Source organism: Pseudophryne corroboree, chromosome 9, assembly GCF_028390025.1.
Source record: "Pseudophryne corroboree isolate aPseCor3 chromosome 9, aPseCor3.hap2, whole genome shotgun sequence".
Lineage (NCBI taxonomy): Eukaryota > Metazoa > Chordata > Amphibia > Anura > Myobatrachidae > Pseudophryne > Pseudophryne corroboree.
Window position 1 is genome coordinate 7174703 of NC_086452.1, and position 24441 is coordinate 7199143.

Genomic DNA, 24441 nt, shown 5'->3' on the forward strand with positions numbered 1-24441 from the left:
TGGGAGGAATATCTCCCTCCTGTACCGTGGTGATACCCCTGATATATGTGACAGTCTCTATCATGTCCTCGTGTCCTATTTCTTCTCTCCCTGTGAGGAATGTCTCCCCCTGTACCGTGGTGATACCCCTGATATATGTGACAGTCTCTCTCATGTCCTCGTGGTCTAATACTTCTCTCCCTGTGAGGAATGTCTCCCCCTGTACCGTGGTGATACCCCTGATATATGTGACAGTCTCTATCATGTCCTCGTGGTCTAATACTTCTCTCCCTGTGAGGAATGTCTCCCTCCTGTACCGTGGTGATACCCCTGATATATGTGACAGTCTCTCTCATGTCCTCGTGTCCTATTACTTCTCTCCATGTGAGAAATGTCTCCTCCTGTACCGTGGTGATACCCCGGATATATGTGACAGTCTCTATCATGTCCTCGTGGTCTATTACTTCTCTCCCTGGGAGGAATATCTCCCTCCTGTACCGTGGTGATACCCCTGATATATGTGACAGTCTCTATCATGTCCTTGTGTCCTATTACTTCTCTCCCTGTGAGGAATGTCTCCCCCTGTACCGTGGTGATACCCCTGATATATGTGACAGTCTCTCTCATGTCCTCGTGGTCTAATACTTCTCTCCCTGTGAGGAATGTCTCCCCCTGTACCGTGGTGATACCCCTGATATATGTGACAGTCTCTCTCATGTCCTCGTGTCCTATTACTTCTCTCCCTGTGAGGAATGTCTCCTCCTGTACCGTGGTGATACCCCTGATATATGTGACAGTCTCTCTCATGTCCTCGTGGTCTAATACTTCTCTCCCTGTGAGGAATGTCTCCTCCCTGTACCGTGGTGATACCCCTGATATATGTGACAGTCTCTATCATGTCCTCATGTCCTATTACTTCTCTCCCTGTGAGGAATGTCTCCCCCTTGTACCGTGGTGATACCCCTGATATATGTGACAGTCTCTATCATGTCCTCATGTCCTATTACTTCTCTCCCTGTGAGGAATGTCTCCTCCTGTACCGTGGTGATACCCCTGATATATGTGACAGTCTCTCTCATGTCCTCGTGTCCTGTTACTTCTCTCCCTGTGAGAAATGTCTCCTCCTGTACCGTGGTAATACCCCTGATATATGTGACAGTCTCTCTCATGTCCTCGTGTCCTATTACTTCTCTCCCTGTGAGGAATGTCTCCCCCTGTACCGTGGTGATACCCCTGATATATGTGACAGTCTCTCTCATGTCCTCGTGGTCTAATACTTCTCTCCCTGTGAGGAATGTCTCCTCCTGTACCGTGGTGATACCCCTGATATATGTGACAGTCTCTCTCATGTCCTCGTGTCCTATTACTTCTCTCCCTGTGAGGAATGTCTCCTCCTGTACCGTGGTGATACCCCTGATATATGTGACAGTCTCTATCATGTCCTCGTGTCCAATTACTTCTCTCCCTGTGAGGAATGTCTCCTCCTGTACCGTGGTGATACCCCTGATATATGTGACAGTCTCTATCATGTCCTCGTGTCCTATTACTTCTCTCCCTGTGAGGAATGTCTCCCCCTGTACCGTGGTGATACCCCTGATATATGTGACAGTCTCTATCATGTCCTCGTGTACTATTACTTCTCTCCCTGTGAGGAATGTCTCCCCCTGTACCGTGGTGATATCCCTGATATATGTGACAGTCTCTATCATGTCCTCGTGTCCTATTACTTCTCTCCCTGTGAGGAATGTCTCCTCCTGTACCGTGGTGATACCCCTGATATATGTGACAGTCTCTCTCATGTCCTCGTGTCCTATTACTTCTCTCCCTGTGAGGAATGTCTCCCCCTGTACCGTGGTAATACCCCTGATATATGTGACAGTCTCTCTCATGTCCTCGTGTCCTATTACTTCTCTCCCTGTGAGGAATGTCTCCTCCTGTACCGTGGTGATACCCCTGACATATGTGACAGTCTCTCTCATGTCCTCGTGGTCTAATACTTCTCTCCCTGTGAGGAATGTCTCCTCCCTGTACCGTGGTGATACCCCTGATATATGTGACAGTCTCTATCATGTCCTCATGTCCTATTACTTCTCTCCCTGTGAGGAATGTCTCCTCCTGTACCGTGGTGATACCCCTGATATATGTGACAGTCTCTCTCATGTCCTCGTGTCCTGTTACTTCTCTCCCTGTGAGAAATGTCTCCTCCTGTACCGTGGTGATACCCCTGATATATGTGACAGTCTCTATCATGTCCTCGTGTCCTATTACTTCTCTCCCTGTGAGGAATGTCTCCTCCTGTACCGTGGTGATACCCCTGATATATGTGACAGTCTCTCTCATGTCCTCGTGGTCTAATACTTCTCTCCCTGTGAGGAATGTCTCCTCCTGTACCGTGGTGATACCCCTGATATATGTGACAGTCTCTCTCATGTCCTCGTGTCCTGTTACTTCTCTCCCTGTGAGAAATGTCTCCTCCTGTACCGTGGTGATACCCCTGATATATGTGACAGTCTCTATCATGTCCTCGTGTACTATTACTTCTCTCCCTGTGAGGAATGTCTCCCCCTGTACCGTGGTGATACCCCTGATATATGTGACAGTCTCTATCATGTCCTCGTGTACTATTACTTCTCTCCCTGTGAGGAATGTCTCCCCCTGTACCGTGGTGATACCCCTGATATATGTGACAGTCTCGATCATGCACTCGTGGTCTAATACTTCTCTCCCTGTGAGGAATGTCTCCCCCTGTACCGTGGTGATACCCCTGATATATGTGACAGTCTCTATCATGTCCTCGTGGTCTATTACTTCTCTCCCTGGGAGGAATATCTGCCTCCTGTACCGTGGTGATACCCCTGATATATGTGACAGTCTCTATCATGTCCTCGTGTCCTATTTCTTCTCTCCCTGTGAGGAATGTCTCCCCCTGTACCGTGGTGATACCCCCGATATATGTGACAGTCTCTCTCATGTCCTCGTGGTCTAATACTTCTCTCCCTGTGAGGAATGTCTCCCCCTGTACCGTGGTGATACCCCTGATATATGTGACAGTCTCTATCATGTCCTCGTGGTCTAATACTTCTCTCCCTGTGAGGAATGTCTCCCTCCTGTACCGTGGTGATACCCCTGATATATGTGACAGTCTCTCTCATGTCCTCGTGTCCTATTACTTCTCTCCATGTGAGAAATGTCTCCTCCTGTACCGTGGTGATACCCCTGATATATGTGACAGTCTCTATCATGTCCTCGTGGTCTATTACTTCTCTCCCTGGGAGGAATATCTCCCTCCTGTACCGTGGTGATACCCCTGATATATGTGACAGTCTCTATCATGTCCTTGTGTCCTATTACTTCTCTCCCTGTGAGGAATGTCTCCCCCTGTACCGTGGTGATACCCCTGATATATGTGACAGTCTCTCTCATGTCCTCGTGGTCTAATACTTCTCTCCCTGTGAGGAATGTCTCCCCCTGTACCGTGGTGATACCCCTGATATATGTGACAGTCTCTCTCATGTCCTCGTGTCCTATTACTTCTCTCCCTGTGAGGAATGTCTCCTCCTGTACCGTGGTGATACCCCTGATATATGTGACAGTCTCTCTCATGTCCTCGTGGTCTAATACTTCTCTCCCTGTGAGGAATGTCTCCTCCCTGTACCGTGGTGATACCCCTGATATATGTGACAGTCTCTATCATGTCCTATTACTTCTCTCCCTGTGAGGAATGTCTCCCCCTTGTACCGTGGTGATACCCCTGATATATGTGACAGTCTCTATCATGTCCTCATGTCCTATTACTTCTCTCCCTGTGAGGAATGTCTCCTCCTGTACCGTGGTGATACCCCTGATATATGTGACAGTCTCTCTCATGTCCTCGTGTCCTGTTACTTCTCTCCCTGTGAGAAATGTCTCCTCCTGTACCGTGGTAATACCCCTGATATATGTGACAGTCTCTCTCATGTCCTCGTGTCCTATTACTTCTCTCCCTGTGAGGAATGTCTCCTCCTGTACCGTGGTGATACCCCTGATATATGTGACAGTCTCTCTCATGTCCTCGTGGTCTAATACTTCTCTCCCTGTGAGGAATGTCTCCTCCTGTACCGTGGTGATACCCCTGATATATGTGACAGTCTCTCTCATGTCCTCGTGTCCTATTACTTCTCTCCCTGTGAGGAATGTCTCCTCCTGTACCGTGGTGATACCCCTGATATATGTGACAGTCTCTATCATGTCCTCGTGTCCAATTACTTCTCTCCCTGTGAGGAATGTCTCCTCCTGTACCGTGGTGATACCCCTGATATATGTGACAGTCTCTATCATGTCCTCGTGTACTATTACTTCTCTCCCTGTGAGGAATGTCTCCTCCTGTACCGTGGTGATACCCTGATATATGTGACAGTCTCTCTCATGTCCTCGTGTCCTATTACTTCTCTCCCTGTGAGGAATGTCTCCTCCTGTACCGTGGTGATACCCCTGATATATGTGACAGTCTCTATCATGTCCTCGTGTCCAATTACTTCTCTCCCTGTGAGGAATGTCTCCTCCTGTACCGTGGTGATACCCCTGATATATGTGACAGTCTCTATCATGTCCTCGTGTACTATTACTTCTCTCCCTGTGAGGAATGTCTCCTCCTGTACCGTGGTGATACCCTGATATATGTGACAGTCTCTCTCATGTCCTCGTGTCCTATTACTTCTCTCCCTGTGAGGAATGTCTCCCCCTGTACTGTGGTGATACCCCTGATATATGTGACAGTCTCTATCATGTCCTCATGTCCTATTACTTCTCTCCCTGTGAGGAATGTCTCCCCCCTGTACCGTGGTGATACCCCTGATATATGTGACAGTCTCTATCATGTCCTCGTGTCCTATTACTTCTCTCCCTGTGAGGAATGTCTCCCCCTGTACCGTGGTGATACCCCTGATATATGTGACAGTCTCTATCATGTCCTCGTGTACTATTACTTCTCTCCCTGTGAGGAATGTCTCCCCCTGTACCGTGGTGATATCCCTGATATATGTGACAGTCTCTATCATGTCCTCGTGTCCTATTACTTCTCTCCCTGTGAGGAATGTCTCCTCCTGTACCGTGGTGATACCCCTGATATATGTGACAGTCTCTCTCATGTCCTCGTGTCCTATTACTTCTCTCCCTGTGAGGAATGTCTCCTCCTGTACCGTGGTGATACCCCTGATATATGTGACAGTCTCTCATGTCCCCCCTTTACCTTCTCTCTACATGGGGCCCATGACACAGAGCTGGATTGATTACGGGGGGGAGGAGTGAATGTGTCGCACTGCCAAACTGTTATAGTAGATGGAAGAGGAGGGGAAAGGTACAAGAGGTCAATATGTCAGTGGCGAACAACTCACATATGAGCGACACAAGTTTATTTTGGTGGGTTATACATGTTACTTTACTTTTGCTTGACTTACCATCAACGTGGACAATGATTGGGAATAGTGACCTGTAGCTGGCGCAGTGGGAGTTGAGCGAGGTGCTGTGCCTGTAGCGTGGCAAGCATAGCGTGGTGAGGGCACGTTTACACTGATTTTGGTCACGACTCACATATGATGAAATATAAAAAAAATTACATCCAAAAAACAAAAAAAAAACATAACTTCTGTCATCCATGTCTATGTCGACCTTTTGACCCAGGTGACCTACTGCATGTTGATCTCTTATACCACACCCGGAGGAGGAAGAGGCCCCATGTGGCTGACATAGTCTAGTTATGCCCCTAGTGAAAGCGAAGAGATGCTGCAGCATCATCACCACCACCATCATCACCACCATCGACATCACCCTCATCACCACCATCCTCATCACCACCATAATCACCATCTTCATCACCACCCTCACCATCCTCATCATCATCATCACCACCATCATCACCATCCTCATCACCACCATCGCCCTCATCACCACCATCCTCATCACCACCATAATCACATCATCTTCATCACCACCCTCACCATCATCACCACCATCGACATCACCCTCATCACCACCATCCTCATCACCACCATAATCACCATCTTCATCACCACCCTCACCATCCTCATCATCATCATCACCACCATCATCACCATCCTCATCACCACCATCGCCCTCATCACCATCGCCATCATCACCACCATCCTCATCACCACCATAATCACATCATCTTCATCACCATCATCACCACCATCACCCTCATCACCACCATCATCATCAGACTCTGAGCTGGATAACAGTCCTGCACAACGTGTGTAAGAGCACAGAGACACTACAACCTTGTCACACACTGTAGAGACGATGCTGCTCCTGGAAGCTTCTAAAGGAAGAGAATGTACAGTAAGACAGTAGACGTTTCTGGTCAGGCCCTGTGACAGGGGGGTACAAGTTCCAAGGGGCTCTAGAGGGCCCACAGATGAATCCATCTATAATTGCTATCTGCCCCCAGATAAACACAGCAGCGATGCCGGCAACACTTCTAGATGGATATATCCGTGGTGTCCGGGGTGTAGCTGTTGCTTCATCATCCAACAGCGCCAGTGGCTGGTGCAACAAAGTTATTTTTTGGTTTAATGTAGCGTGTATGACATCATGACGTCTTACTGGAGAACTGAAAGGCAGAGATGCCATGGCATGAAGAGAACAATGACTGTAGGTACACACAGTAGCCAGGTCAGGAACAATGACTGTAGGTACACACAGTAGTCAGGTCAGGAACAATGACTGTAGGTACACACAGTAGTCAGGTCAGGAACAATGACTGTAGGTATGCACAGTAGCTGGGTCAGGAACAATGACTGTAGGTATACACAATAGCTGGGTCAGGAACAATGACTGTAGGTACGCACAGTAGTCAGGTCAGGAACAATGACTGTAGGTACACACAGTAGTCAGGTCAGGAACAATGACTGTAGGTACACACAGTAGTCAGGTCAGGAACAATGACTGTAGGTACACACAGTAGTCAGGTCAGGAACAATGACTGTAGGTACACACAGTAGTCAGGTCAGGAACAATGACTGTAGGTACACACAGTAGTCAGGTCAGGAACAATGACTGTAGGTACACACAGTAGTCAGGTCAGGAACAATGACTGTAGGTACACACAGTAGTCAGGTCAGGAACAATGACTGTAGGTATGCACAGTAGCTGGGTCAGGAACAATGACTGTAGGTATACACAATAGCTGGGTCAGGAACAATGACTGTAGGTACACACAGTAGTCAGGTCAGGAACAATGACTGTAGGTATGCACAGTAGCCAGGTCAGGAACAATGACTGTAGGTATGCACAGTAGCTGGGTCAGGAACAATGACTGTAGGTATACACAATAGCTGGGTCAGGAACAATGACTGTAGGTACGCACAGTAGTCAGGTCAGGAACAATGACTGTAGGTACACACAGTAGTCAGGTCAGGAACAATGACTGTAGGTATGCACAGTAGCTGGGTCAGGAACAATGACTGTAGGTATACACAATAGCTGGGTCAGGAACAATGACTGTAGGTACGCACAGTAGTCAGGTCAGGAACAATGACTGTAGGTACACACAGTAGTCAGGTCAGGAACAATGACTGTAGGTATGCACAGTAGCTGGGTCAGGAACAATGACTGTAGGTACACACAATAGCTGGGTCAGGAACAATGACTGTAGGTACGCACAGTAGTCAGGTCAGGAACAATGACTGTAGGTATGCACAGTAGCCAGGTCAGGAACAATGACTGTAGGTACACACAATAGCTGGGTCAGGAACAATGACTGTAGGTACGCACAGTAGTCAGGTCAGGAACAATGACTGTAGGTACACACAGTAGTCAGGTCAGGAACAATGACTGTAGGTATGCACAGTAGTCAGGTCAGGAACAATGACTGTAGGTACGCATAGTAGCCAGGTCAGGAACAATGACTGTAGGTATGCACAGTAGTCAGGTCAGGAACAATGACTGTAGGTACACACAGTAGTCAGGTCAGGAACAATGACTGTAGGTACGCATAGTAGCTAGGTCAGGAACAATGACTGTAGGTACACACAGTAGTCAGGTCAGGAACAATGACTGTAGGTATGCACAGTAGTCAGGTCAGGAACAATGACTGTAGGTACGCATAGTAGCCAGGTCAGGAACAATGACTGTAGGTATACACAATAGCTGGGTCAGGAACAATGAATGTAGGTATGCACAGCAGCCAGGTCAGGAACAATAACTGTAGGTATACACAATAGCTGGGTCAGGAACAATGAATGTAGGTACGCACAGTAGTCAGGTCAGGAACAATGACTGTAGGTATGCACAGTAGTCAGGTCAGGAACAATGACTGTAGGTACGCATAGTAGCCAGGTCAGGAACAATGACTGTAGGTATACACAATAGCTGGGTCAGGAACAATGAATGTAGGTATGCACAGCAGCCAGGTCAGGAACAATAACTGTAGGTATACACAATAGCTGGGTCAGGAACAATGAATGTAGGTACACACAGTAGTCAGGTCAGGAACAATGACTGTAGGTATGCACAGTAGTCAGGTCAGGAACAATGACTGTAGGTATGCACAGTAGTCAGGTCAGGAACAATGACTGTAGGTATGCACAGCAGCCAGGTCAGGAACAATGACTGTAGGTACACACAGCAGCCAGGTCAAGAACAATGACTGTAGGTACGCACAGTAGCCAGGTCAGGAACAATGACTGTAGGTACGCACAGCAGCCAGGTCAGGAACAATGGGGTAAATTTACTAAGATTCGTGTTTTCCCGTTTCAGGTCAAAGTTCAATCACGAATGACATCGAAAGTGTAAAACTGCAACTTTTTGAATTTGTTACGATGGATTTACTAAGCTGTCGTATTCGGGTTTTTCTTTTGTTCCGATGTCGATGTCATTCGTGTTTTTTTTTTTTTTTTTACGGCAGTGATTAGCAAAACACTGCCGACTTTTTTACAATGAATCTCGGCCGGATCTGTGTGATCCGTGCTGGGGTTCATTTTTTTTTTTTTTTTTAAATTAAACACTGTAAAATCCAAAAAAAAAATTGCGTGGGGTCCCCCCTCCTAAGCATAACCAGCCTCGGGCTCTTTGAGCCGATCCTGGTTGCAGAAATATGGGGGGAAAAATGACAGGGGTTCCCCCATATTTAAGCAACCAGCATCGGGCTCTGCGCCTGGTCCTGGTTCCAAAAATACGGGGGACAAAAAGAGTAGGGGTCCCCTGTATTTTTAAAACCAGCACCGGGCTCCACTAGCTGGACAGATAATGCCACAGCCGGGGGTCACTTTGATATAGTGCCCTGCGGCCGTGGCATCAAAAATCCAACTAGTCACCCCTGGCCGGGGTACCCTGGGGGAGTGGGGACCCCTTCAATCAAGGGGTCCCCCCCCCAGCCACCCAAGGGCCAGGGGTGAAGCCCGAGGCTGTCCCCCCCCATCCAATGGGCTGCGGATGGGGAGGTTGATAGCCTTTTGTGATAATGAAAAGATATTGTTTTTAGTAGCAGTACTACAAGGCCCAGCAAGCCTCCCCCGCATGCTGGTACTTGGAGAACCACAAGTACCAGCATGCGACGGAAAAACGGGCCCGCTGGTACCTGTAGTACTACTACTAAAAAAATACCCAAAAAAAGACAAGACACACACACCGTGAAAGTAAAGATTTATTACATACATGCACACAAACATACATACATACTTACCTTATGTTCACACGCAGGTCGGTCCTCTTCTCCAGTAGAATCCAAGGGGTACCTGTTGAATAAATTCTACTCACCAGATCGCGGGTCCCAGGCTCCTCGGGGCATCCATTTGTAATCCACGTACTTGCATAAAATAAGAAAACAGAAAGCCGAGCCACGAACTGAAAGGGGCCCCATGTTTTCACATGGGACTCCTTACCCCGAATGCCAGAAACCCACTCTGACTTCTGTCTAAGTGGGTTTCTTCAGCCAATCATGGAGCGCCACGTTGTAGCACTCTCCTGATCGGCTGTGTGCTCCTGTACTGTATGACAGGCGGCACACGGCAGTGTTACAATGTAGCGCCTATGCGCTCCATTGTAACCAATGCTGGGAACTTTCTGCCCTGCGGTTGACCTAAAGTGACGTCACCGCTGAGCAGAAAGTTCCCACCATTGGTTACAATGGAGCGCATAGGCGCTACATTGTAACACTGCCGTGTGCCGCCTGTCACTCAGTACAGGAGCACACAGCCGATCAGGAGAGTGCTACAACGTGGCGCTCCCTGATTGGCTGAAGAAACCCACTTAGACAGAAGTCAGAGTGGGTTTCTGGCATTCGGGGTAAGGAGTCCCATGTGAAAACATGGGGCCCCTTTCAGTTCGTGGCTCGGCTTTCCGTTTTCTTATTTTATGCAAGTACGTGGATTACAAATGGATGCCCCGAGGAGCCTGGGACCCGGGATCTGGTGAGTAGAATTTATTCAACAGGTACCCCTTGGATTCTACTGGAGAAGAGGACAGACCCTCGTGTGAACATAAGGTAAGTATGTATGTATGTTTGTGTGCATGTATGTAATAAATCTTTACTTTCACGGTGTGTGTGTCTTGTCTTTTTTTGGGTATTTTTTTAGTAGTAGTACTACAGGTACCAGCGGGCCCGTTTTTCCGTCGCATGCTGGTACTTGTGGTTCTCCAAGTACCAGCATGCGGGGGAGGCTTGCTGGGCCTTGTAGTACTGCTACTAAAAACAATATCTTTTCATTATCACAAAAGGCTATCAGCCTCCCCATCCGCTGCCCATTGGATGGGGGGGGACAGCCTCGGGCTTCACCCCTGGCCCTTGGGTGGCTGGGGGGGGGACCCCTTGATTGAAGGGGTCCCCACTCCCCCAGGGTACCCCGGCCAGTGGTGACTAGTTGGATTTTTTATGCCACGGCCGCAGGGCACTATATCAAAGTGACCCCCGGCTGTGGCATTATCTGTCCAGCTAGTGGAGCCCGGTGCTGGTTTTAAAAATACGGGGGACCCCTACTCTTTTTGTCCCCCGTATTTTTGGAACCAGGACCAGGCGCAGAGCCCGATGCTGGTTGCTTAAATATGGGGGAACCCCTGTCAATTTTTTCCCCATATTTCTGCAACCAGGATCGGCTCAAAGAGCCCGAGGCTGGTTATGCTTAGGAGGGGGGACCCCACGCAATTTTTTTTAATAAAATAACAACTTTCCCACCCCTTCCCACTGATATACATGCACGGATCACATGGATCCCTGCATGCCTATCCAATCACGGAAAAAAAAAGCAGGTCTGTTTTTTTTTTGCACTTTTTTACGAGTTGTAATTTTTCACGGCAGTGTTTGTTTGTTTTTTGCTTTGCACTTCTTAGTAAATTACCGAGATTCATACTTAAACAGCCGCGTTTTGACCGATGGTGTATTCATTCGTAATTTTTTTCTTGGACTTGCAAAAAATTACGAATGCCCTCATCACTGCCGTGATTATTGCTTAGTAAATTACCGAGATGACACTTTGATGAAAAAACGGCATCTCGGTCAAAATCGGGAGCTTAGTAAATTTACCCCAATGACTGTAGATACGCACAGCAGCCAGGTCAGGAACAATGACTGTAGGTACGCACAGTAGCCAGGTCAGGAACAATGACTGTAGGTACTCACAGCAGCCAGGTCAGGAACAATGACTGTAGGTACGCACAGTAGCCAGGTCAGGAACAATGACTGTAGGTACACACAGTAGCTAGGTCAGGAACAATGACTGTAGGTACACACAGTAGACAGGTCAGGAACAATGACTGTAGGTACGCATAGTAGCCAGGTCAGGAACAATGACTGTAGGTACGCACAGTAGCCAGGTCAGGAACAATGACTGTAGGTACACACAGTAGGTAGGTCAGGAACAATGACTGTAGGTACACACAGTAGCCAGGTCAGGAACAATGACTGTAGGTACACACAGTAGCTAGGTCAGGAACAATGACTGTAGGTACACACAGTAGACAGGTCAGGAACAATGACTGTAGGTACGCATAGTAGCCAGGTCAGGAACAATGACTGTAGGTACACACAGTAGACAGGTCAGGAACAATGACTGTAGGTACGCATAGTAGCCAGGTCAGGAACAATGACTGTAGGTACGCACAGTAGCCAGGTCAGGAACAATGACTGTAGGTACACACAGTAGGTAGGTCAGGAACAATGACTGTAGGTACGCACAGTAGCCAGGTCAGGAACAATGACTGTAGGTACACACAGTAGCTAGGTCAGGAACAATGACTGTAGGTACACACAGTAGCCAGGTCAGGAACAATGACTGTAGGTACACACAGTAGCCAGGTCAGGAACAATGACTGTAGGTACACACAGTAGCCAGGTCAGGAACAATGACTGTAGGTATACACAGTAGTCAGGTCAGGAACAATGACTGTAGGTACACACAGTAGACAGGTCAGGAACAATGACTGTAGGTACACATAGTAGCTAGGTCAGGAACAATGACTGTAGGTACGCACAGTAGCCAGGTCAGGAACAATGACTGTAGGTACTCACAGCATCCAGGTCAGGAACAATGACTGTAGGTACACACAGTAGCCAGGTCAGGAACAATGACTGTAGGTACACACAGTAGCCAGGTCAGGAACAATGACTGTAGGTACACACAGTAGCCAGGTCAGGAACAATGACTGTAGGTACACACAGTAGCCGGGTCAGGAACAATGACTGTAGGTACACACAGTAGCCAGGTCAGGAACAATGACTGTAGGTACACACAGTAGACAGGTCAGGAACAATGACTGTAGGTACACACAGTAGCCAGGTCAGGAACAATGACTGTAGGTACACACAGTAGCTGGGTCAGGAACAATGACTGTAGGTACACACAGTAGCCAGGTCAGGAACAATGACTGTAGGTACACACAGTAGCCAGGTCAGGAACAATGACTGTAGGTACACACAGTAGCCAGGTCAGGAACAATGACTGTAGGTACACACAATAGGTAGGTCAGGAACAATGACTGTAGGTACACACAGTAGTCAGGTCAGGAACAATGACTGTAGGTACACACAGTAGTCAGGTCAGGAACAATGACTGTAGGTACGCATAGTAGCTAGGTCAGGAACAATGACTGTAGGTACGCATAGTAGCTAGGTCAGGAACAATAACTGTAGGTACACACAGTAGACAGGTCAGGAACAATGACTGTAGGTACACACAGTAGCCAGGTCAGGAACAATGACTGTAGGTACACACAGTAGCTGGGTCAGGAACAATGACTGTAGGTACACACAGTAGCCGGGTCAGGAACAATGACTGTAGGTACACACAGTAGACAGGTCAGGAACAATGACTGTAGGTACACACAGTAGCCAGGTCAGGAACAATGACTGTAGGTACACACAGTAGCTGGGTCAGGAACAATGACTGTAGGTACACACAGTAGCCAGGTCAGGAACAATGACTGTAGGTACACACAGTAGCCAGGTCAGGAACAATGACTGTAGGTACACACAGTAGCCAGGTCAGGAACAATGACTGTAGGTACACACAATAGGTAGGTCAGGAACAATGACTGTAGGTACACACAGTAGTCAGGTCAGGAACAATGACTGTAGGTACACACAGTAGCCAGGTCAGGAACAATGACTGTAGGTACGCATAGTAGCTAGGTCAGGAACAATGACTGTAGGTACACACAGTAGCTGGGTCAGGAACAATAACTGTAGGTACACACAGTAGACAGGTCAGGAACAATGACTGTAGGTACACACAGTAGCCAGGTCAGGAACAATGACTGTAGGTACGCATAGTATCTAGGTCAGGAACAATGACTGTAGGTACACACAGTAGCTGGGTCAGGAACAATAACTGTAGGTACACACAGTAGACAGGTCAGGAACAGTGACTGTAGGTACACACAGTAGCCAGGTCAGGAACAATGACTGTAGGTACGCACAGTAGCCAGGTCAGGAACAATGACTGTAGGTACACATAGTAGCTAGGTCAGGAACAATGACTGTAGGTACACACAGTAGCCAGGTCAGGAACAATGACTGTAGGTACGCACAGTAGCCAGGTCAGGAACAATGACTGTAGGTACGCATAGTAGCTAGGTCAGGAACAATGACTGTAGGTACGCATAGTAGCTAGGTCAGGAACAATGACTGTAGGTACACACAGTAGACAGGTCAGGAACAATGACTGTAGGTACACACAGTAGACAGGTCAGGAACAATGACTGTAGGTACACACAGTAGCCAGGTCAGGAACAATGACTGTAGGTACACACAGTAGCCAGGTCAGGAACAATGACTGTAGGTACACACAATAGGTAGGTCAGGAACAATGACTGTAGGTACACACAGTAGTCAGGTCAGGAACAATGACTGTAGGTACACACAGTAGCCAGGTCAGGAACAATGACTGTAGGTACGCATAGTAGCTAGGTCAGGAACAATGACTGTAGGTACACACAGTAGCTGGGTCAGGAACAATAACTGTAGGTACACACAGTAGACAGGTCAGGAACAATGACTGTAGGTACACACAGTAGCCAGGTCAGGAACAATGACTGTAGGTACACACAGTAGCTGGGTCAGGAACAATGACTGTAGGTACACACAGTAGCCAGGTCAGGAACAATGACTGTAGGTACACACAGTAGACAGGTCAGGAACAATGACTGTAGGTACACACAGTAGCCAGGTCAGGAACAATGACTGTAGGTACACACAGTAGCTGGGTCAGGAACAATGACTGTAGGTACACACAGTAGCCAGGTCAGGAACAATGACTGTAGGTACACACAGTAGCCAGGTCAGGAACAATGACTGTAGGTACACACAGTAGCCAGGTCAGGAACAATGACTGTAGGTACACACAATAGGTAGGTCAGGAACAATGACTGTAGGTACACACAGTAGTCAGGTCAGGAACAATGACTGTAGGTACGCATAGTAGCTAGGTCAGGAACAATGACTGTAGGTACGCATAGTAGCTAGGTCAGGAACAATGACTGTAGGTACACACAGTAGCCAGGTCAGGAACAATGACTGTAGGTACACACAATAGGTAGGTCAGGAACAATGACTGTAGGTACGCACAGTAGCCAGGTCAGGAACAATGACTGTAGGTACGCATAGTAGCTAGGTCAGGAACAATGACTGTAGGTACGCATAGTAGCTAGGTCAGGAACAATGACTGTAGGTACACACAGTAGACAGGTCAGGAACAATGACTGTAGGTACGCACAGTAGACAGGTCAGGAACAATGACTGTAGGTACACACAGTAGCTAGGTCAGGAACAATGAATGTAGGTACACACAGTAGTCAGGTCAGGAACAATGACTGTAGGTACACACAGTAGACAGGTCAGGAACAATGACTGTAGGTACACACAGTAGACAGGTCAGGAACAATGACTGTAGGTACGCACAGTAGACAGGTCAGGAACAATGACTGTAGGTACACACAGTAGCTAGGTCAGGAACAATGAATGTAGGTACACACAGTAGTCAGGTCAGGAACAATGACTGTAGGTACACACAGTAGGTAGGTCAGGAATAATGACTGTAGGTATGCACAGTAGCCAGGTCAGGAACAATGACTGTAGGTACACACAGTAGGTAGGTCAGGAATAATGACTGTAGATACGCACAGTAGTCAGGTCAGGAACAATGACTGTAGGTATGCACAGTAGCTAGGTCAGGAACAATGACTGTAGGTATGCACAGTAGACAGGTCACGAACAGTGACTGTAGGTACGCATAGTAGCTAGGTCAGGAACAATGACTGTAGGTATGCACAGTAGCCAGGTCACAAACAGTGACTGTAGGTATGCACAGTAGCTAGGCCAGGAACAATGACTGTAGGTATGCACAGTAGCCAGGTCAGGAACAATGACTGTAGGTACACACAGTAGGTAGGTCAGGAATAATGACTGTAGATACGCACAGTAGTCAGGTCAGGAACAATGACTGTAGGTATGCACAGTAGCTAGGTCAGGAACAATGACTGTAGGTACACACAGTAGCTAGGTCAGGAACAATGACTGTAGGTATGCACAGTAGCTAGGTCAGGAACAATGACTGTAGGTACGCATAGTAGCTAGGTCAGGAACAATGACTGTAGGTACACACAGTAGCTAGGTCAGGAACAATGACTGTAGGTACACACAGTAGCTAGGTCAGGAACAATGACTGTAGGTACGCACAGTAGCTAGGTCAGGAACAATGACTAGGTATGCACAGGGCCGGCGCTACCATTAGGCAGCTTTAGGCAGCTGCCTATGAGCGCCGGCACTTGGAGGGCGGTGCTGACTGAGCGGAGTGCAGTATGCTATGTCACAGGATGTGCGCTGTGTGGGATGCGATGCGCCTGCTTACCAGGTGTTGGATGCCCGGGTCCTATCCCTGCCTCGGCGCCTCCCCCTCCTGCACCGCTCGCTCTCCCCCTTCCCTGCTGCCGCGATGACCAGGGAGAAGAACCGCTCCCTACCTACGCTGACAAGCTGCGTAAGGAGAGGAGCTGCTGGAGGATGGGGGCAGCACATTCACCCAGGATGGCAAGATTTACAGCAGCGACCAGTGCTTCTCCAACCAACGGTTGATCTTCCTCTCCCCCTCCCAGCCGACCATTTGCACAACGAAGCTGATGACCAGCAGGAATAATAAGCCTACAGGCAGGTAGCCTTGTATTTACATATTTACTGCTGGCACCTACCATTGGGGGAATATTTATATCAAAATTGCTGGGTGCCTATCACTTCTATGGCCACAGATGTTCTATACACAACACTTGCACAGTCTCCTGAATTCTTACTAATACTATACATTGTATGCACCATATCAGGAGTAGGCAACATTTGCCTCGCACCTCAGCCGGCTGTCAGTCATGTGACTGGCAAGAGGCTCTGCAGCAGCACCTCCCTAGTTCTGTATATACATTTTTTTGTGTGACTTTGGGCAAAAAATCCAGGGACAGACTAAAGTGTATATAGGGTGGCACTCGACTGGCCGGCTGTCGGGATCCCGGCGCTCAGCATACCAGTGCCGACAACTATTCTCCCTCTTGGGGTGTCCACGACACCCCTGGAGGGAGAATAAGTATGCCACTGTGCCCGCAGCATGGCGAGCGCAGCAAGCCCGCAAGGGGCTCTTTTGTGCTACCCACGCTTCCGGCATTCCGGCGGTCAGGATCCCGGCGCCAGTATGCTGAGCGCTGGGATCCCGACAGCTGGCCTGCCATACTACACCCTGTGTGTGTGTATATATATATATATATATATATATATATATACTAATAAATCCACTATATACTGTGTGTGTGTGTATGTGTGTGTGTGTGTGTGTATATATATATATATAATATTTTTTTTCAATGCAAGATTATTTCACCATATGAATTATTTTAATATAATGATCTGAGACTGTGTTTTGATCATCCTGATGAAAATTCAGCTGGAATAAATAGGCCTTGAAAGGGTGTATCCCAACTGGCTGCCATGTAGTCGTCCTTTATATGCGTGGAGTGACGCTTCTTTTTCAGGCGGTGGCTGTGGAACCTTTAAGATGGCGCCCCCACACTTTTTCACCTGAGGGACTGGGTATTTGGGATAAGGGGGGGGGGGGGGAGTTTCCGAAGATTTGCCTAGGGTGCTGAGAATCCTTGCACCGGCCCTGGGTATGCACAGTAGTCAGGTCAGGAACAATGACTGTAGGTACGCATAGTAGTCAGGTCAGGAACAATGACTGTAGGTACACACAGTAGTCAGGTCAGGAACAATGACTAAGTATGCACAGTAGTCAGGTCAGGAACAATGACTGTAGGTACGCATAGTAGCTAGGTCAGGAACAATGACTGTAGGTACACACAGTAGTCAGGTCAGGAATAATGACTGTAGGTACACACAGTAGTCAGGTCAGGAACAATGACTGTAGGTACGCATAGTAGCTAGGTCAGGAACAATGACTGTAGGTATGCACAGTAGTCAGGTCAGGAACAATGACTGTAGGTATGCACAGTAGCTAGGTCAGGAACAATGACGGTAGGTATGCACAGTAGCTAGGTCAGGAACAATGACTAGGTATGCACAGTAGTCAGGTCAGGAACAATGACTGTAGGTACACACAGTAGTCAGGTCAGGAACAATGACTGTAGGTACACACAGTAGTCAGGTCAGGAACAATGACTAGGTATGCACAGTAGTCAGGTCAGGAACAATGACTGTAGGTACACACAGTAGTCAGGTCAGGAACAATGACTGTAGGTATGCACAGTAGTCAGGTCAGGAACAATGACTGTAGGTACACACAGTAGTCAGGTCAGGAACAATGACTGTAGGTATGCACAGTAGTCAGGTCAGGAACAATGACTGTAGGTACACACAGTAGTCAGGTCAGGAACAATGACTGTAGGTACACACAGTAGTCAGGTCAGGAACAATGACTGTAGGTACGCATAGTAGCTAGGTCAGGAACAATGACTGTAGGTATGCACAGTAGCCAGGTCAGGAACAATGACTGTAGGTACGCACAGTAGTCAGGTCAGGAACAATGACTGTAGGTACACACAGTAGTCAGGTCAGGAACAATGACTAAGTATGCACAGTAGTCAGGTCAGGAACAATGACTGTAGGTACGCATAGTAGCTAGGTCAGGAACAATGACTGTAGGTATGCACAGTAGTCAGGTCAGGAACAGTGACTGTAGGTACGCATAGTAGCTAGGTCAGGAACAATGACTGTAGGTATGCACAGTAGTCAGGTCAGGAACAATGACTGTAGGTACGCACAGTAGCTAGGTCAGGAACAATGACGGTAGGTATGCACAGTAGCTAGGTCAGGAACAATGACTAGGTATGCACAGTAGTCAGGTCAGGAACAATGACTGTAGGTATGCACAGTAGTCAGGTCAGGAACAATGACTGTAGGTACACACAGTAGTCAGGTCAGGAACAATGACTGCAGGTACACACAGTAGCTAGGTCAGGAACAATGACTAGGTATGCACAGTAGTCAGGTCAGGAACAATGACTGTAGGTACACACAGTAGTCAGGTCAGGAACAATGACTGTAGGTACACACAGTAGTCAGGTCAGGAACAATGACTGTAGGTACGCATAGTAGCTAGGTCAGGAACAATGACTGTAGGTACACACAGTAGCCAGGTCAGGAACAATGACTGTAGGTACACACAGTAGCCAGGTCAGGAACAATGACTGTAGGTACACACAGTAGCCAGGTCAGGAACAATGACTGTAGGTACACACAGTAGCCAGGTCAGGAACAATGACTGTAGGTACACACAGTAGCCAGGTCAGGAACAATGACTGTAGGTATGCACAGTAGCCAGGTCAGGAACAATGACTGTAGGTACGCATAGTAGCTAGGTCAGGAACAATGACTGTAGGTACACACAGTAGCTAGGTCAGGAACAATGACTGTAGGTACGCACAGTAGCCAGGTCAGGAACAATGACTTTAGGTACACACAGTAGCCAGGTCAGGAACAATGACTGTAGGTATGCACAGTAGCCAGGTCAGGAACAATGACTGTAGGTACGCATAGTAGCTAGGTCAGGAACAATGACTGTAGGTATGCACAGTAGTCAGGTCAGGAACAATGACTGTAGGTACACACAGCAGCCAGGTCAGGAACAATGACTGTAGGTACACAAAGTAGACAGGTCAGGAACAATGACTGTAGGTACGCATAGTAGCTAGGTCAGAAACAATGACTGTAGGTACGCATAGTAGCTAGGTCAGGAACAATGACTGTAGGTACGCATAGTAGCTAGGTCAGTAAAAAATGACTGTAGGTACACACAGTAGCTAGGTCAGGAACAATGACTGTAGGTACGCATAGTAGCTAGGTCAGGAACAATGACTGTAGGTACGCATAGTAGCTAGGTCAGGAACAATGACTGTAGGTACGCATAGTAGCTAGGTCAGGAACAATGACTGTAGGTACGCATAGTAGCTAGGTCAGGAACAATGACTGTAGGTACGCACAGTAGCTAGGTCAGGAACAATGACTGTAGGTACGCACAGTAGCCAGGTCAGGAACAATGACTGTAGGTATGCACAGTAGCCAGGTCAGGAACAATGACTGTAGGTACGCATAGTAGCTAGGTCAGGAACAATGACTGTAGGTATGCACAGTAGTCAGGTCAGGAACAATAACTGTAGGTATGCATAGTAGTCAGGTCAGGAACAATGACTGTAGGTACACACAGCAGCCAGGTCAGGAACAATGACTGTAGGTACACACAGTAGACAGGTCAGGAACAATGACTGTAGGTACGCATAGTAGCTAGGTCAGGAACAATGACTGTAGGTACGCATAGTAGCTAGGTCAGGAACAATGACTATAGGTACGCATAGTAACTAGGTCAGGAACAATGACTGTAGGTACGCATAGTAGCTAGGTCAGGAACAATGACTGTAGGTACGCATAGTAGCTAGGTCAGGAACAATGACTGTAGGTACGCATAGTAGCTAGGTCAGGAACAATGACTGTAGGTACACACAGTAGCTAGGTCAGGAACAATGACTGTAGGTACGCATAGTAGCTAGGTCAGGAACAATGACTGTAGGTACACACAGTAGCTAGGTCAGGAACAATGACTAAGTATGCACAGTAGCCAGGTCAGGAACAATGACTGTAGGTACGCATAGTAGCTAGGTCAGGAACAATGACTGTAGGTACACACAGTAGCTAGGTCAGGAACAATGACTAAGTATGCACAGTAGCCAGGTCAGGAACAATGACTGTAGGTACGCATAGTAGCTAGGTCAGGAACAATGACTGTAGGTACGCATAGTAGCTAGGTCAGGAACAATGACTGTAGGTACGCATAGTAGCTAGGTCAGGAACAATGACTGTAGGTACGCATAGTAGCTAGGTCAGGAACAATGACTGTAGGTACACACAGTAGCTAGGTCAGGAACAATGACTGTAGGTACGCATAGTAGCTAGGTCAGGAACAATGACTGTAGGTACACACAGTAGCTAGGTCAGGAACAATGACTAAGTATGCACAGTAGCCAGGTCAGGAACAATGACTGTAGGTACGCATAGTAGCTAGGTCAGGAACAATGACTGTAGGTACACACAGTAGCTAGGTCAGGAACAATGACTAAGTATGCACAGTAGCCAGGTCAGGAACAATGACTGTAGGTACGCATAGTAGCCAGGTCAGGAACAATGACTGTAGATAAATATCAAGATCTCTCTGATCTGGATGGTCATGACTACAATTTAAGAGGTCTCTTCACCTTTGCTTTAGATGTATTTTGCTGGTGTTGGCTGCAGTCACAGAACACTGTATGAGGAGCAGTAAGTGCCCACCAGGTACCAACCTGTCATTCTGGCAGTTGCTCTCGTAACTGAAGGCGCATTTCATAATGCTGTCCAGGGTCATGAGGCTGACATAATGGAAGAGCTCCAGCGGCTTCTGATCGGGGACCAGCTTCTCCCATTTATCCTAGAGAAGATGTGATGTCAATAACAATATGAAATTACCTTCGTAGTAAAGTGAGCAATGATGTCTGTACCAGAAACATAACGCTTGGTAGGAGTACCTGCCATGTTGGCACTCCGAGCCTATTCAGTAACGCACAGTACTTATTTAGCGTGTTGCCATGGAGCGCTGTGTGTGATTGGTGTGTGTTGTGATGTTTGATTGGATGTCTGTGGGAAAGGGGAAGGCGCTTAGTGTGATTGGTCCTGATCTTCTGACCTGGATCCGCTCATGTGTCCAGAATAAAGTGGTCAAACTAGTGGCTGGGTTCTGCTCATTGTAGTTGGATATAAAGGTAAGCTAGTAATGAAAGACAATAAACCATACAAATATAGTATTATAAACGTGATCATGTGTAAGGGAAAGAGGCAGAAAGTATAGTGTGGTAAGAATTGAGTATTAGACTACTGTAAAATGGAAAAGGAAAATAAAACTAAATAAATATTATTTACAATATACTCTGCAATACAAATAGTGATAACAATTAGCGGGTGTTGTACGGAAATGACAAAAAATACTATAAGATATGTGAAAATAAGTGAATGAAATAAATATAAATAAAACAGCAATATTATATAGTATTATATACCCTACATCCCATCTGAAGCCACATCTTGCGAAACGCGTTATATACATACTGTAGTGCGAACCATGACATTTACAGGTCTATTCATCATCACTTCATTTATACTTATGTATAAAGTGTCAGGTCTAATCATTATAAAGGTACAGTCCCTTACTGCCCCGATCTGATCCGCTGTCCCCATAATCTAGTATGGGGACCTACGATCATCAAGCTCTGAATATACCACATTTCTCCCTGCATCTCCAGGTGGTATTTGTTCCTTTGGGAAGCAGTACCGGTTACAGACAGGGGTGCGTTTGGAACCCTCCATCACCACTTGGCTCCATCTGCCAGAAGTCAGATATGGGTAGCAACGAGTCAGCAGTGCTAAGTCTCACCATTATGTGAGTAGCAGTGAAATGGAAAGAATAGCGGGCAGTGATGATCTCTGGATCAGCTGTCTCCGCACCAGAGCATCGTCGTATTACTCCGGCGCTCTCAGCGACTAACCTAATTAATATTCAGCAGGAAACGGGAGCAATTATTCAGTCAGTACAATATTTATTACATTTAAAACAAGCTAAAATGACACACACTGTCTGATCTCATATAAAACATATACATTTCATATACTGGACTATATAAAATCAATCAATTGATTGATTATCAATTATATAGATGGAAGCGAGTCATTTCCAGCTGTATACACTGTAGCCACTATTAAAATAAGATCCAACTGATTTGTGTAGTCCTCTATTAAGATGGCTCTTACCATGAGGCAATGATGGGGATACGCACCTCCTCGATTACTCACAGGCAGGGATTATATATATAATGCAGTCCTTATAATAAACTGTGACGGCCCCTTCATATACTCTCAGGCAGGGGCTGTACAAGGTATTGCAGTCCCAGGATGCCATCTAGAGCATGTCATCGTCACTTGCAGCGGAGGGAGGCATGTGAGTGAGTTGAGACAATCACCTGGATAGACCTCTGCTCTAGATGGCGTCTTGGGTCTGCACTATGGACAATAGCTGCAGATATAATGTACGAGTTTTATTGTATTGCTATTGTAGTTACCTTTTATTTGCTACTTATCTCTTCTCCTTATTTCCATGTCTTGTAATATCTGTTATTCCTATTGCTAATACTCACTGTGGTCGACACTTATCGTGTCAACATGCAGCATGTCGGCTAAACGGTCAACATGCTTAGTGGCTTCTTACCTTCTCCTAGTGGCAGCTCCAGGTTCTCCTGGCTCCAGCGTCACCCCTCCTTCCAAAGCCTAACCTTCCTCCTAGTGCCTAACCCTAACAAACCCCCGCCCAAAGCCTAACCCTCCCCCTAGTGCCTAACCCTAACTTACCCCCGCCCGAAGCCTAACCCTCCCCCTAGTGCCTAACCCTAACTTACCCCCGCCCAAAGCCTAACCCTCCCCCTAGTGCCTAACCCTAACTTACCCCTGCCCGAAGCCTAACCCTCCCCCTAGTGCCTAACCCTAACTTACCCCCGCCCAAAGCCTAACCCTCCCACTAGTGCCTAACCCTAACTCACCCCCGCCCAAAGCCTAACCCTCCCCCTAGTGCCTAACCCTAACTTACCCCCACCCGAAGCCTAACCCTCCCCTTAGTGCCTAACCCTAACTTACCCCCCACCGTAGCCTAACCCTCCCCCTAGTGCCTAACCCTAACTTACCCCCACCCGTAGCCTAACCCTCCCCCTAGTGCCTAACTCTAACTTACCCCCGTCCGAAGCCTAACCCTCCCCCTAGTGCCTAACCCTAACTTACCCCCGCCCGAAGCCAAACCCTCCCCCTAGTGCCTAACTTACCCCCACCCGTAGCCTAACCCTCCCCCTAGTGCCTAACCCTAACTTACCCCTGCCTGAAGCCTAACCCTCCCACTAGTGCCTAACCCTAACTCACCCCCACCCAAAGCCTAACCCTCCCCCTAGTGCCTAACCCTAACTTACCCCCACTCGAAGCCTAACCCTAACTTACCCCCATCCGTAGCCTAAACCTCCCCCTAGTGTCTAACCCTAACTTACCCCCGTCCGAAGCCTAACCCTCCCCCTAGTGCCTAACGCTAATTTACCCCCGCCCGAAGCCTAACCCTCCCCCTACTGCCTAACCCTAACTTACCCCCACCCGAAGCCTAACCCTCCCCCTAGTGCCTAACCCTAATTTACCACCGGCCAAAGCATAACCCTCCACCTAGTGCCTAACCCTAACTTACCCCCACCGAAGCCTATCCCTCCACCTAGTGCCTAACCCTAACTTACCCCCGACCGAAGCCAAACCCTCCCCTAGTGCCTAACCCTAACTTACCCCCGCCCGAAGCCTAACCCTCCCCCTAGTGCCTAACCCTAACTTACGCCCGCCCGAAGCCTAACCCTCCCCCTAGTGCTTAACCCTAAGTTACCCCCGCT

At 47.7% G+C, this 24441-nt stretch overlaps 1 protein-coding gene across 3 annotated transcripts in view; it reads right to left on the reverse strand.

The window, feature by feature from the left end:
- The window catches only part of LOC134957223 (cytochrome P450 4B1-like), a 207554-nt gene that overhangs the window by 80410 nt on the left and 102703 nt on the right, over positions 1-24441 (reverse strand). For all 3 annotated transcript variants that reach the window (XM_063938925.1, XM_063938926.1, XM_063938924.1), the window contains one exon: positions 21289-21413. In XM_063938925.1, coding sequence (XP_063794995.1) covers positions 21289-21413 — 125 coding nt within the window. The remainder of the gene's footprint in view (positions 1-21288; positions 21414-24441) is intronic.